The following is a 16,051-nucleotide window of genomic DNA, read 5'->3' as shown; positions in this document are numbered from 1 at the left end:
TAAGGATCATATACTTCTGTACCCTGCATGGATTCAGATGAATGATGAATCCATGCAATATTAATGGAGAGAAATAAATCCTGTCCAAACAGCTCTCTGTTGTACTTTGTAAGCTTGCAGGCGAATCACCTGTACTAACACAAACTGCTTCTGCACCCATAATGAATCATTTGCTGTTATTGAAGGTGTGAACTAAACAAGGCACAACATGTGAATATGACAGCTGTTCACTTCTGACAGAGCTAGCCTCACAGTCTCATCCCGCTAGCCTTTATGTGATGTAAGGTAAACACATCCTGGACCTGTATGTATCAAACTAAATCTATATCAATCTGGCTGAGATGGCAAACAAGAGCATTTCTCCAAAAAAAGCCAGTCAGTGTTACTCATATTTGTTTAGTCACCGAGTGTTAAAGTTTTGACTATTTATGAGTTTTGGACAGATGGAAGTATAATCCTCTGCTTTCATAATGCCTTTTCAAAGAAAAGCACCGTTGAGGCAGAGAAGACAGTGTGTTTCTTTCTTTTTTTCCCCCCAAAGAAGATGTCAGTGTGTTAAAATATGCTTCAAAAAATCATTCTTGCTAATTTAACCTAAGTTAAATCTTTCAGAAAACTGTTTTTAGACTCCATAATTTTCCACTAAATCACATGCCTCATAGGCTTTCAATGGAGCATTTCTTTGTCATCTCCATGCTAGTCTGTCAGATTTCCATGATTACCATGGTTGTCCCCTTCCTTCCTCCTTCTCCTCCTCCTCCGCTTCCTGCTCCTTTCTCTCCTCTCCTCTTCCTCTCTCAGCTCCTCCTCCGCTTCCTTCTCCCGCTTCTCCTCCTCCCGCTCCTCCTCCTCCTGCTGCTTTTTCCTCTCTTCCTGCCTGCTGCTGATGCTGCCGCAGACTAACCTGGCTCTCGGGGTGCAGGGACCAGCAGCTGTGTGTGAGGAACCCATCTCATCGCCCCAGCGCACACACATACACATACACACACACACACACTCACACGCTTGCATGCATATGGATGCTCGCACACATACCCAGGTAGATTTTTCTGTGCTGAAAGGAAAAGTCTAATGAACCAGGTGGTTGGTCTCAGCTACATGGCAGGTTGGAGTCTTTTAGCTCTGCAGGCAGAGTTGCTTTGAAGGAAGTAACACATTTTGTGGTTAAACTAAACCTCAGTGGGTGGAATCAAAAAACCTTCACTGAATTTAAAGCTGTGTCCCATGTCAGCTTCCAACTAGCATTTCAGGACAGTAAGTCTGGGCTACCCCAAGCCTTCATTAAAGGTGACCAAGACATGCAGCCTTCTTTTGCCCAATTATAGACTATTATCCACTATTACAACCTTATCAACAGACATGCATGCTGATACTGGATGATTCTGCAACATCCCATGTTACATTCAGTGCCAGTGATTTAAAAATGGTTGCTTTCTATAATATGTGTGCACAACTACTGGGGGTGTAACTATACATCAAATTGCATCGATACATCGATTTAATGAGAGACGAGCCAATAACATCGATGCAAAATGAAAACATCGATCATTTATTTTGAATTTCCCCTGGTACGCCTGTCTCTGCACACCTCCAACTAAAATACAAGCGGCGCCATGGCAACGCCCAGAAAAAAGTCTTTTTCCACAAAAACTAAAAACCACAACTCTAAAAGAGGAAGTTTCACTGCTGCTGCAGCAGCCAGCAACATGTTCATAGCTGAATTAGAGGCGAGTCTATCATCAGATGCTTCGGACATCACGTTACTGTAAACTCAGACACACACAAACACCTGAAATGTGCTGCTGCTCGTCTTTTGTCGTGTCGTTTTTTCCTCCACAGCACGGTAGACACTGTAGTTTTAAAAGAGAAGCAAAAATGTATAAAAATAGTGACTTAATGTTCTTTTGGTTTTCTTTTATAACAGTGCAGGTGGATCTCAGTTTACCAGCATTGGGATGTGCAGTGTGCAGATTTTGTTATGTTTCAGCACCTGCTCTCTTACTCCTGATGCGTCTACTACACTTTTTTTTTTTTTTTTATAGGATGTGAACATCCTCAAGCTCAATAAATCAAAATGTTGCACTTTATAGTGAACAGGAGGTCTATTTATATTTTAAATAAAAAGAACAGACTAGATTGTTTTTCATTTAAATGTCTGAGCTCAGAAATAAAAACATTAAATATTTAAGTAGCTTTTTGTGATTTGATATGAATGGAAGTGATTGTGTTAAATCAGCTGTCATATCGTCTCATATTGATCGCTGCCTCCTGAATCCAATCCAATTGAAATCATACCGTGGCAGATTTGGTGATATCGACAAACATCGAATCGTTGTCCATGCAGGTGGACTTCCACAGAGACGAGAATGAAAGAATAATTAGAACACGATTCATCCACTAAGCAGAATGCAGACTGCACTGCACCAAATGTGTATGACAGCTCAGAGGAGCCCACAGATTAGACAAACCCTCAGAGCAGCTAATCATTTACTGCCCACCGGGGGCCAGAGACGTAGACGTAAACTGAGGATTACAGCACAGCCAATGCTCCATCCCATCTGCATCACAACTTCACATCTGTTCCTCTTCCATTCAAGCTAAGCAGAGCCCATTAGTTCACTATCACAGGTGAGGGACCTTTTGGATTTTGGTGTCTTTTCCAGATTAGTATGTATGCTAAACACGCATTACATAAATCATCTCTTCTCCTGATTACTTTTAGATTACTGCATCTATAAAATCCATACAGTATGAGATTAAACCAACAATATCTGCCAGGAAATGCCTTCATGATATACAGTTATATTAAACCATTACTCATGTATGCCTGTGTAAATAATCTCATGGACTAAATGCACCTTTTTTTTCCCCTTTCACTGTCTGCTCTAAGAGTCAGATTTACGACATATCCATCCTCTTTAAAGCAGACAGGCCTCTTTTTTTCTCGGAGCTATCCCACAGTGCTGAGTGGCGGTACAGCTGCGGCTGATTGTTGAGCGTCATAAAAACTCTGTAATCCAATGACCCTAAGCAGCCGCCATCAATCCAACGTGCCACTAGCAGGCAGCTCTGATGGTGATGTGTCCCCTGAGCCTGAGTAGAGTGGGCCCCAGTGTTCCCCAAAGCCTGAGCTATATGGCTCTTACTGGTAAAAACACTGCAATGCCATTTAATTTTACAGAGGAGAAAATCAATAGCTATGAAAGGCTTTTTTCCAGAGTGACTTATACAGTTGGCAGGTGTACTGTGAGTATGTATTTGTAGATATTCCTCCTGTTTGGTAGCTGTAACATCTACATTTCATACCTGTACAAAACGGCAGAGATGGAGGTTTGATGATGGATGTTCTAAATGCAGCATTTTAAACATTAACAGATACCTGTCCTAATTAATTGTGACGCTTTTAAAAATGTATCGCAAACAAATGAATGGATGATAACCTCTGCTTCACTTCTGCGGTGCTTGTTCCTCTTGAAGCTGCTTTAATCAATCATTCTCTTTTTTTACAAAGGCTCAAATGTCTGTGTGTAATGGTAAAAAGATTCACTTATAGAACACACAGAGAATCTCTGCAGTGACCCCTCAGCACTATAAATCTTTTTAGACCATTTTTTGCTCATTGTTTTGTTTTTCTTACTCCCATCTACCTCATTTTCACATTTAGAGGCCGCTAATGAAAATGTTTGTACACAGTTAGTTTCAGCAGTAGGGCTGGGTATCGTTTAAAAAATACCAGTACCAATCCAAGTACCCTTAAAGTGATACCAATGCCAGTTTAGTACATCATTGATACCCAATAGGTGGCATCTTGGCTGCTGAACTGCTAAGCCCGCTAACTCAAATTCACCACGACTTCACCACCACAGATGGGTTGTAGCTGCTGTGGCAGTGGACCAATCACATGTCGCGTTGGTTGAGACCAAACCAGAACTAAAAGGAGAGTTGTTATTGGACTAAATTTCATCACGTGGCCATACACACCAGTCCAAATAAATGCTAACATTGCTCTGCGCCTGGTGATTATGTAAATAAACCATTTGCCCAAAATGCTTGCCACAATTTCATAAGATGATAATATGTCATAAAATCACTGATACATGTGTTCTCAGCATTAAGTGGTTAAAAGAAGTGAATATAAATTAAAATAAAATACTTTGAAATAATTCATGTATAGAAATCACATTCCCCCTTTTTTTCCTTTTTTCCATTTGTCATTTTCATTATGTTTAACTACTAAATATTGTTTACTTTAAAAATACATGAAAAAATAGTGCCTGGGTAAAAGTCATGATTTAAAACAGTGATAATTAAAAGCATGTTCATGTTCATAAAGTGTGAGAGTGCCCATCATCTATAAGACTTTTCATAAAGTGCATTGTTGCGAGGACATGAAGACAGTTTTTTTGTATGTGCACTGTTTTAACATAACGGCAGAGCTCTGATAAACATCCTCATCACTGTCATTTTAAATCTATTTAAACTAAATGCTACAAATCCTAAAACCAGAATTGCATTTGTAATAATTTTTTATGGTAACATGTCCAGAGACTGTCCAGCTATGTTATCTAATGTGCTCCGTCCCTGTTAAATAAACCAATAAATACAAATACAGAATAAAACATAGATTCGGGAACTATCTGGTAGAATTGAAAACATGTAAGAAATAGAAAAAGAACAAATGATCTAACAGGCAGACACATGTATCTGTTGGTAGGTAATTACTTCCCCTTATGTGTTGCAGGAGTAAAGTCATATTTTCTCCAAGGTTGACCCACAGTAGTTCTAATACAGTTTTTTTTCATTTTGTTTTTGCCCCAGACACATTGTTATTGCACGGATATGTGCCAATTATTTCCACATTTTCTATGATCCTCCCCTCCTAGGCTTCTTAACTTCACAGGATTAGTCTTTTTAGGGTTGGAAAGTAACACACTTTCTGTTTTGTGTCATTTAAGGCAGTTTAACATCTTTTCTCATCAAGCCTGACCTGTTGGCACACTGTATAAAGCACAAATAGACTATCATTTGATTGCACTGGCCAGGCACAAGTAGCACATGGTTAATGTAGTTTCTTAACACACTTAACTAACACAGTATTCTAATGAGGTAAGCTAAAGCCAATTAACTGAGTAAACAAAATACATGAAAAACAACTTGAATATACAACAACAGATTAATAATGTTAATCAAGCCTTGAAAGTAATTACAGCGTTTTTTTCATGTCACAACCTCTTTGCTAGTCATTACTGCTGTATAATGACACTGTTGCTCTATACACCATTAGCTTGTTCTAGTAACAACCAAATAAAACCAACAGTATAGGATATGATATTAATGTTTTGGCTATTATAAAACTTGGTGCCAAAAAACAACTTTGATGATACTTTTTTATTTAATGACACATCTCTGATGTTGCAATAAATTCCATTCAGCATTGAATGACATAGAAGGCCTCATAAGGGTTACATTTTGGCTTAAAAGTGGGGGGTTTTCCACAGTTTCCATGGTGGCCCCCCATGTGTTTGCCCATATGGGCTTCAAGTGGGTTCTGACTGGGTTTCAGGTAGGGCCCAAGTGGGTGAGACCCATGTAGGCCCCATATGTTTGCTCATGTGGGGTCTAAGTGGGATCAGAATGGACCTTAAATGGTGCCCATTTAGCCAGCCCACATAGGCTTCACATGTGGGGCCCATGTTTCTGAAACAATATAAGGCCCATACAGTTTACCCTGTTTATGCCCATGCGCGCTTAGCCCACTTACTGTACATCCCTTATGGGGCTGATACAGTCGGCCCACATGGGCTTCACATGTGAGGCCCATGTTACTGAAACCATGTGGGACCCACAAAATTTGCCCAGTTCAAGCCCATGCCCAGTCAGTACCCAGGTAGCCCACATTTAATCTATGTGGGGCCCACATGGACATGCTGGCCTGGATTTGAAGTAATTGTCTCAGAATCAAGCTGGGAATCAATGATTTCAAGTTAAAATAGCACCTCTGAATCAATATCATCTCGCATTACAAAATGTTTCCATTGCCATATTCTCATTTAATCAATGGTCACAGGGGCACATTAATAGTAATTGTAAGTGTTTTCCCTTTAAGCTTTGTGAGAGATTATAATTCACACTGGAAGACCTCACACCTAATCACATTCACCGTGTCTACTTCCCACTTGCATGTAAATATAATAAGGATAAGTATACACTGAGACACTGTGCTAATGATTGCTTTCAAAAACAACCAAACACTTTGTTCATCACAATAAACTCCCATTATCTAGGTGCACACACACACACGATGGCTTTTTTTCATAGCCGCTCCAGGAGCAGGACCGCTCCGCTCCCAGCTGCATGGTGTTCTATCACGCAGTATTTGCAGATGCCATTGCAGCTTATGAGAAAAGAGGAGAGGAAGTGAAGAAGCAGCAGTTTAATTGGGCATGCAGCAACGCAGCATTCAAGCCAGATGAGATACAATGTGCATCAATAAGTGATGATGTTCTATGGGACTGTAAAATTGACCACACTAACTGAGAGCGTGTGTGTGTGTGCATATGTGAAGATGCCTGTCGGGTTTGTGTTTGTGCACAGTCCTGAATGAGTGAGTTTCAACTGTGTTTGTGTGTGTGTGTGTGTGTGTGTGTGTGTGTGTGTGTGTGTGTGTGTGTGTGTGTAAATCCATCACAAAGCTCAGTTTTCCGTGTCATCAATCTGCTTAATTCACATCTCCCTGATGATTTAGACCATTTCCTCTGACCACCAGACATCCACCATACACACACACACAGACTAATGCAGTTGTTGTTAGATTTCCACTTTTTAAGACTTCTAGGGACTTTAGAGGACAGTTACACAATTTTTCAAGTATCTCTGGTGCTCATATGAACAGTGAAGAGGTTTTCCTCTCTGTAATGATTCCTCCTGTTCATACTGACTATTAAAAGATCTCCTTCAAATGTGCTTGAATGTGATGGAGGACTGTATCCACAGTGTGTCCACACAGTCATTTAAAAGTAGATGATCAGCTTCTATTGAGCTTCATCAGTGTGAGTTAGTCATATCAGGTGATATCTGACACATTTACAGTCTTTTTAGCATCACATTCCCTCTTAGTGTTTCCTGTTGAGCTGTGGTGGAAGTATAGTAACAAAAAGACTTTGTTACTAAAAACACTGTAACGTTGAAACATAGAAGATGAAGATTTGACTCATTCGGACGACTGAAGCTTCATATTAGCTTCACATCAACTTTTAAATCCATGTTTAGACAGAAGGAGGACTGTGGGTTTAGTCCTCCATCACTTCCATTGTAAGAGCATTACAGACCTGCCAACCTTGAAATATTTTTATGAGTACAACCTCCCACCCCCAAACCCAGGGACAATCAACCAAAGACCACACCGGCCAGGCCCATCCAACAGTCCAGTCCACCGCCAATGTACACACCACCACTGAAATACCAAGCCTAATACTTTCCCTCAAGTCACATGGGCTGTGTGTAAGCTATGTTGAAATGTAGCCCGATGCTTTGCTGTCCTTAGATACAGGGAGAGGATTTTTATTTTTTATTTATATTTATTGTACTCTTGCCTTGATGACAACATCCAGTCTAAGAATATGAGAAAACTGATCATTTTTTGTTGGTTTGCCAGTGATTTGATCTTTTACTATTCTAAATAGGAAAAGGAAATCAAATCATTTTTTAAATTTCTGCTCATCACTATTTTACCAGGAAAAAGAAAAATTGTATTTCAATTTAACATTTTGTATTTTAAAACAAAAAAAAGAAGAAGATCTCTCATTAAGACTTTGCTTTCTTATATTGAACTAACCAAAACCAGCAAAATGTCGCTGCTGTGTACTTTTAAACAGCACACAGGTGTTTGTGGTGGAGCTGCAGGGTTGAGTGGAGGTGTGTGGGGAAGCTAACAGCTAACACAACAGCGTCCTACAGCCGCTACCTCTGTAGCCGCTTACTGACGGAGCAACTCTGTCCTCCATTCAGTGTCCGGACCTTTTATACAGAACAGCGAGGCAGAATAGTCTGCCGTGAACAGACTCTCAGAGGAGAGCAGCGCGATGACCGCTAACAGCAGCAGAGGCTAACGCTAGCTGCTCCTCTCCTCGGTGGAGAGCTGTGATTATTTAACTCAGTAATTTAGATGCAGTAATGGTCTGTTTGCTTCCAATATCATTGTAACAATTTATTGATATTTGGAAATTGACTCACGGGCTGCCCATGCCTGCTCTGTGTGTTTGTTGTGATAATAATGTCGAGTATCACATCATGTATATTATTATTATACCTTCGGAAATCCGAAGAATACGGGGAAACGTGACGGTTACCATTGTAACACACATCGAATAAATGAACCTTGACGAGTGGTTAATATTGGGCTAACTCAACGTCTTAATTTGACCTTTGACGATCAGCTGATCGGGCGAAAGGGGACCGGCTATCTGACTGGCTTGCTTGCAGCACTGAACTGAACTGAGGCGCGAAGCTAAGCGGGGCGGGGTGGTTGGGTGAAAATTAAGCGCTCTGATTGGCCGAAAGCACTCCGCGTAAACGCAGATCTTCAGTTACAACTTTACTGAAACTGGCGAAATGCGAGATCAAACAATATGCGTACTTTAGAACATGGAACCGTACAAGCTACTAGGAGGTCAAAATGCGTACATGTTGGCAGGTCTGGCATTATGAAGGGATCTTCTAATGGTCAGTATGAACAGGAGGAATGATTACAGCAAGAAAAACAGCTTACACTTACAATAGTTCTAACATTTGATGCTTCATGACAACACATTTTTATGACAGAATATCACACATTTGGGCTAGTTGGTCAAAGACTAAGATATTTGCAACAAAATTAAACTACTAAACTGAGCCTAAAAAGTTACCAACCCCACTGTAAGGTATTCCAAAATTACAGACAGCTGTGTTTCCATGGTAACCATCATCAAAATGCCATTGTTGACACCACAGACCTCACCTTGTCGCCCTCTGGATATCATCAGCATTTTCTCTTCTAAGCATTTCACCCTGTTCCATATTTCATTAGCTTTGTAGAATGTGTGTGACCTGCTGTCTTGAATCGAGATCAAAATGAAGCATTCACAATAGAAACAAAGACACGTAATTAAAATGAAACAACTACTTTGAAGAGCTAAATGTTAAGTTTTAGGGGGTGATTCAGGCATTCACATCCCCTGTGTGTTAACTCTGTAGAACTAATAGTCCTTTTAACCCTTTAGGAGTATGCGTACACCTCACAGCAAGCTTTTCTAATCCTTTGTGTGTAGTTTGCATGTTCTCTTCGTGTCTGTGTGGGTTTACTCTGGCTGCTTTAGTTTCTTCATGCAGACATGAGAACATCCAGGTCAGGTGAACTCATAGCTCTCAATGGTTCATAGATTTCAATGGTTTTCTGAGTCCATAGAATGGAGAAGAGAGCCGCCTGCACACTAGGGATAAGTAGGTACTATGATATTGGAAGGATAGATAAATAGATGTATCAATATATGAAAGTAAAGCTGAGAGATAGCACTTTAATAGTCATTGTTAGGTCCACGTATCCTCAGTTGCTCGGTTGTATTGATTTGCTCTGTACAACATCTGGAAGGTCAGAGCCTACCTGCAGCACAACTCCTGGTACAGGTTGTCATAATATCATGTATTGACTCCTGCAACTCTTTACTGGCAGGTCTCCACACATGTATGTTCCAATTTCTGCAGATGATCCAGAATGTTGCAGCACATCTGGTCTTTAAGCAGCCCAAAATAGCACGTCACCTTGCTCGTTCAAATCACTCCAAACCCCCCCCCAATCAGGTGTACACTCCCTAATGCTCACTATGCTCCACCAATGAAAGGAGCCTTGGACAACCACCACAACAGGGCCCTAAGTTACTAGCCAGACTCTTTTCTACTGTAGTTTCCTGGTGGTGGAAAGATGTACTGAGCTCTGTATGAACCACAGAGTGACTGAACAAAAAAACCAACAAACACAACTTGGTACTTCCATCACTTTGGATGAAAGCATCTACTAAATAACATTTTGCATCTGCTAAATGAAATTGTAAATTATAAATTAATATCAAACCTAATGAGTCATCACAAATATGTCTAAATAGTGTTCATACTGTTGACCACAGAGGGAATTCCTAACTGATTTGATCCTAACCTAACCTAACACATCTGTCTGATACTGAGGTAGCAGAGATCCATTTCAATTTCTCCTCGGGCTGTTGACACCCTGCTGTTTTATAACACTGAGGGACAGATTTATGAAGAAAATAGTGTTGTGCAGTATGTGCTGCAGTTGTGTTTGAGTTTATGTCAGTGTCAGATTTACTAAGACAGCAGTTAATTATTAGTCCTGGAGGTGGAGACAGTGCTGATATGGATGTTACTGTTACTGAGGTAAATGCAGCCATACACTCACTGAAGCGTCTTAGCAAAATAAAGAAAACTTTAGTTGCAGCCTGTAGTGATTTTATACTTCATTAGTGATCAAGTTTAAGCTAAGGTTTGATGAACACAAACCAAAACTCGCCATGTGTGTTTGTGTTACAGTAATTAGATATTGTTATTGTTTATTGATTAAAAGTCTAACTACTTATTTTTTTTCTCTGTTCACGATTCCTCCAGTTATCTGTGCCGTCCTCCCTTAAATTCAAAAATTATAAAGAGAGAGGTGAACCTTGTAAACGCTCACACAAGTCACAGACTGCAGCAGTACAGCAAGTGTGTGGGATCAAATGTGTAAAAAACTGTTTGGTAGATGTGCACATCTGGAACAAAAAAACAGGTGCTGGACCAGAGAACAAAATCTGCCAAGGCAGAAGAAAGTCTGCACACTGTAGTTCCAAATGCAAAACGTCACTCTCATCTTGTTAAACTATACCTGCATTGGGAGCTGCAGTGTGTCATCTGCACCTGAAATACAGGCCCAAACCCTCAGTACATCTGGTCCCTGTGTGTTTGTAATGTTTCAATTGTGAGATTTAACAGTATGAGTTTTCAAAAGTAACAACAGCACACTGTGACACTCATAGATAGAAGGCAGTGAAGTTGCAAAAATTGTTCCGTTTTTATGAAAAGTTAAAAAATATTCATTTCTTCCCTTTTGGTTTCCGAATTTGTCCTCAAAGAAGAAACATCAATGATTTATAGAGCTGATATGTTGCTGTAGCGGACCAAACAAACACAGTTCAATTTCACATGGACTTTAAGAATTACAACACTGATAAAAAAAATAAGAAGAATTTGGCTTTGGATTTTCTGTAGTTTTTTCTTATCACTAAATCTCATGTGCTGAGCCAAACCAACAATGAACTCATCTTACTATTATAAGTATTGTATGTGTATCCAGCCTGATATATATATATATATATATCTTATTCCTCTGTGCTGTAGACCTCTGCTGCACTTGGTAACATATTCCTTCATATGTCAAAATACATAGAAACCCTTGTCTTATTGGCTGATGTGCAGCACCCTGTGAATAATGGACAATAATAGTAACAAGCTTTATTTAATATTCTAATAGCTGTTGTGTGGAGTTTAATTATAGGATTTAGCCTATATTTTCTTTCCCAGACCTTAACACAGTATGTTATATAATATATTATAGGTGAACAATACAATATATACAGCTATTTTTTATTCAACAGATTCCGTGTTTTGTAAAGAATAACATAGCAGATCCATCAGCAATGATTTTGCAACCAAATTATGAAAGTTTACAATCACTTTGCCATTTTCAACTCACATTCATAAAATGTCCATTGTATTATGGTGTTTGAGTAGTTTCCATCATGTAGGCTTTGTAATGATGGTAGTGGGTATCTGATATGACACTAATTTTAGTTTGAGACATTTGAGTGTCTGTAATATTCATGTGCAGATTATATGCTAAATCAAATACAAACCTTTCCTTCCTTCTCCAATTTTCACATTTTGAAACTATTTGTAGCCCTAACAAGTAAGAAAATGAATGCACATCAACAGTTTATTTAGACGTACAGTTTTAAAAGTATTTTGATGGAGAAGAATTTGGGCTAAGTACATCCAGCACCCCTGTATTACACTTTAGATATACACATGGTTTCTTTTACTCTGAATGAATTTGGAATTTAAATATAATACAGAAATTCAAATTGAACTAAAGTAAAATGAATAACTAAACCACTAAACCATGATGAACCACCATTCATCATGGCTTGCAGATTTACGCATTTTTTATTTAAGATTTTATGATTTTCATCGGCATATTTTGGCACATTAACATCATCTACTGCAGGCTATAATATTCTCTAATATCTCTGTGACTGTCACATGAACACCTCTCATATTAGTCACTGAGCCCTTTGCTTTAGAAAGATGCTTTATAACATCTAACATCAAGACAAAGTATTCTCTCTTTATTACTACCAAAGTTATTACAGTATTTTTTAAATTGCTTGAGAGATTTTAGGATGAGAATCCGAAAGTGTTCCTGAATGAGGTCCATGGCTTCATTTCTCATCAGTGAAGCATTTTGAAGATATGATTCATTGTGATGTTTCTAGTGTTCAGAGGAGAGAAGTGTCTGCACATCAGTTTATTGGATTCTTCTTTTTTTTTTTTTTTTTTTGTGAAGCAGTTTCCCTTAAATGGGTTGCACAGAATATGGATACATTTAATCATTTAATTATGCATACATCTTTGCATTAATTATGTATTCATGTAATTCATATCCAGGCTCTATACAGTGAAATTGTTTGTCATAGTGTCCAGATGTTCAGCTACAGTATGATAATCACAGCATGTGGATACATCTGCACTAGGCAATATTTAAATGAAGATCTGTAGAAATCCAGCTGTCTGATCGAGTTGAGTTGTAAAGAGGGGGGGGGGGACACACACAAACAAGTGTCTTATCCCCACTGGATATTCGGCTTTGTCCAAAGTGATTCATCACAATCTAGATTTCTCCTCAGTGTTCATGTACTCACTCAGTAGAATTGAATCCAGTTGAAGCAGGATCCTGGTCAGCACTTAGCAACCAGTTAACCAGCCAGTTATATTCAAGGAGAGTGGTCTCTTGAACTGCAGCGATTCAGAAACTCATCCACACAAATATGCATTCAACAGCGTTAGATATTTTTTGCTTTTTATAAACATGAATCTCATTTTACTGACATCAGGATTGATGCATTTTTTTGCCTGGGACCATTTTTGCACATTATTCTTTCCTTCCTTCCACACAGCCAGTGGTTTCCAGTTCGGTTCAGTAGGGCAAGAAATCGACTGGCAGACATTAAATGACACCATATCTGCTTTTTTCTCGTGTCAAAAACAACATTATCCACTCAAGGTCCATGTATTCGCTTCTTCTGACTTCAGAGCAGTAGCAATGTTTTCAAGTTCATGAAAGAACAGGTTCAGTTTGCGTTACAGTGGAAAGATAATATAAAACATTATTAGTCCTTGCTTCAGGTTTAAATTCCTCATAGTTCTTTGTCTTTTTTCAAATGAACCCACATCATTATAATGCAGCTGTAACAAGCCTTTGAAAGAAGCTCAAACAAGCATCGTGTCTCTTGAAGGTTGATTTTCGTAGCATTGTGTAATGAATTAAAACTATTGGATCCAAAGCATATAAACACTGGTTAGGTCTAAACACTGAACACAACACAACTCCAAAACTGTTCAAACTTGGAACATAAAGTATTTCTGGGACACCTACTTAGTCACATAATAAAGAATAGAAGTGTAGAGCACAGTTTGCAGCCACTGATCCTCCATTAATATACTAAGTATTTCTTTGTGTTTCAACATGCAAAACTGTAATTATTCAGCCTGAAAAAAGCATCTGGTATCTGGGTTCAAACCGAGGTCAGCTGGCTTCATCCAATACAACCGGCAGTGTTGGCTGGTGGGAAGCCAGTCAAAGATTGTATCCTTGCCACTCTAGTGACTCCAGTCTTCACCTCCTCACTGCAAGGCATGGTGTACACTTTAAATGTAGGAATGAACTATTGTAAAGACTACAATCATTACCAATGTACTTACTGTTGTTTGTATGTAAGTATGTCTTTATGTAGCAAGGCAGAGGGTTAGGTTATGGATGAGTGTATAGTGTATCACTGCTTTCATGCAGAGTTTGTGCCACTTTACAGATTTGCAATTACAGATTACTTTAGTTATTTTATTCTAACATCAATTCTTTTTTTAACCCTAATGGGATTAGTTGCCGAGGTTTTACAGTTTTTCCTAGTCTATAACCATACTATTGCTGCCGTGTGTAGATATTAAATACAGAAAAATAAATAAATAAATAAAAACGTTTGTAATTTTAAGGTATGAGGGGTTTTGCAAAATTGTCCAATATCAGTGCAGGTTAGGGGTTTTGAAAATCACAAGTTTACACCCATATCTGGGAATGTAGAAAGGCATTATGGGGAAACAAAGTAAAACTTGTAGGCAGAGTTAAAGTTGATAGACTAAATCCAGTGATAGCTGTCTGTGCATTCATGGTCACAGTGCAAACAGGAAGTGCTAATAGATCATTCAGCAGGATATTTCATGGTGACAATTGCGTGTTGAAGACCTGTGGGTTCACATGTAATGACGCTGCTAAAAGCCTGTGAAATAAAGGGACTGAAAACCGAGCAGAACCAGCCTCGGGTTCAAATGGTTAATCACAAAATGACACTTGCAGTTTATTGAGCATTGTAGGTTGATGATGTGAACCTGTTACTGAGACTATATAAGCATGAATGCTTTATACACAAAGCTTTTTAACACCAAGTCCTGCATGGCCAGCAATGACCACAAAACCACCACTGATGTTTTTGGACACTGTTAAATAATTCACATTTCTGCACAGCCTTTGGACCTGCACCCTCCATCCATCCAGCTCCTCCCCTCCCCCATCCCCATCCAGCATTCCCAGCTTGCTTCACTGTATATTTCACCATTTCCCCCTGTGGCAGCTCAGAGCCGAGGTAGCGGGTGGAGTTGAGTAGGGAGGGGTGGGCTACAAAAAATGAGGTTGCCTTCAGGGAGGACAGTCTTGTTCTCTTGGCCGTAACATTTGGACAGAGGGAAGCACTCTGAAACCCATTCTGTTCTCCTTTTCTTTTTTTCTGTCTGTTTTCCTCCGCAGAGGTCCTTCTGCAGTGCCATGGTGGACGAGCTGCGGGTTTCCCTCAAGTGCCAGCGCCGGCTCAAACACAAGCCCCAGCCGCCCGTCATGGTGAAAACGGAGGAGGTCATCAACATGCACACCTTCAACGACCGCAGACTGCCAGGGAAAGAGACCATGGCATGATATGGGAATCACTTTCTCACCCTCTCTCCTTCAGTGAGGTGGTGTGTAGAGACACTGGGGGGTCAGGTGGGGGGAAATGGTAAAAAAAGGGGTGGGGGTGGGCTGTAGTGGTTTGACTATTGGGTTATTTGGGAGGTAAAGCAGAGGTGGTTGGGAGAATATTGAGAAAAAAAAAATGTCATTCTTGTTTCTTTACAATTAGCTAGGGATAAGAAGATTCAACAATATTTCCCGTGGAAATAACTTGAATCTTGGGTGAAATTTCAGCGAGTTACCTCATTACTCTTACCACCTTGGCAAGGCGCCAACTGCGAGTGCCAGGATTTTCGGAACCCAGGAATCGGAGAAAGAAAGAAAGAAAGAGCCTGGAAATAAATTTAAGGTGGAATGGAGGTGGTCCCTTACCCTTACAGAAAAAAAAAAAGTGAAAACAAAAGAATTGGACCTATCACTTTTAGCTGCTGCTCAGCCAGTCTTTCACCGCACAGCTCTACAGAGGCTGGTGGAGCAGCATCATCAGAAGAGCATCTCTGTTACAGATTATGAACGAACGTGCTGAGATAACTTGTGGAGGTGAGGGGGGAAATCAGTTTGTAAAGGATTGTTCCATTTCAAAAGTCGAGTGGTCGGCTCTAGACTAAATTTAAACCCAAAGCCCTGAAGACGACGGCGAGCTCGGCTGGTCCAAAATGTACAGAGAGGCATTGCTTAGTCACATGATATTTGATC

The 16,051-nt window shown here is 39.7% G+C and overlaps 1 protein-coding gene across 3 annotated transcripts in view; it reads left to right on the top strand.

Annotated features, from left to right (window-relative positions):
• The window catches only part of grik2 (glutamate receptor, ionotropic, kainate 2), a 292,293-nt gene extending 276,888 nt beyond the window's left edge, over window positions 1-15,405 (top strand). For 2 of the 3 annotated variants that reach the window (XM_062423345.1, XM_062423344.1), the window contains exon 16: window positions 15,158-15,322. In XM_062423345.1, the coding sequence (XP_062279329.1) occupies window positions 15,158-15,322 (165 nt within the window). Of the gene's footprint in view, window positions 1-15,157 lie in introns of all 3 variants that reach the window. The other variant, XM_062423343.1, reaches the window with a different exon arrangement.
• The last annotated feature ends 646 nt before the right edge of the window (window positions 15,406-16,051 follow it).

The sequence above is a fragment of the Scomber scombrus genome, chromosome 7 (assembly GCF_963691925.1).
Source record: "Scomber scombrus chromosome 7, fScoSco1.1, whole genome shotgun sequence".
NCBI classification, from domain to species: domain Eukaryota; kingdom Metazoa; phylum Chordata; class Actinopteri; order Scombriformes; family Scombridae; genus Scomber; species Scomber scombrus.
Note: the sequence above shows the minus strand (reverse complement) of the source record. Positions and strands in the feature narration are given on the sequence as shown.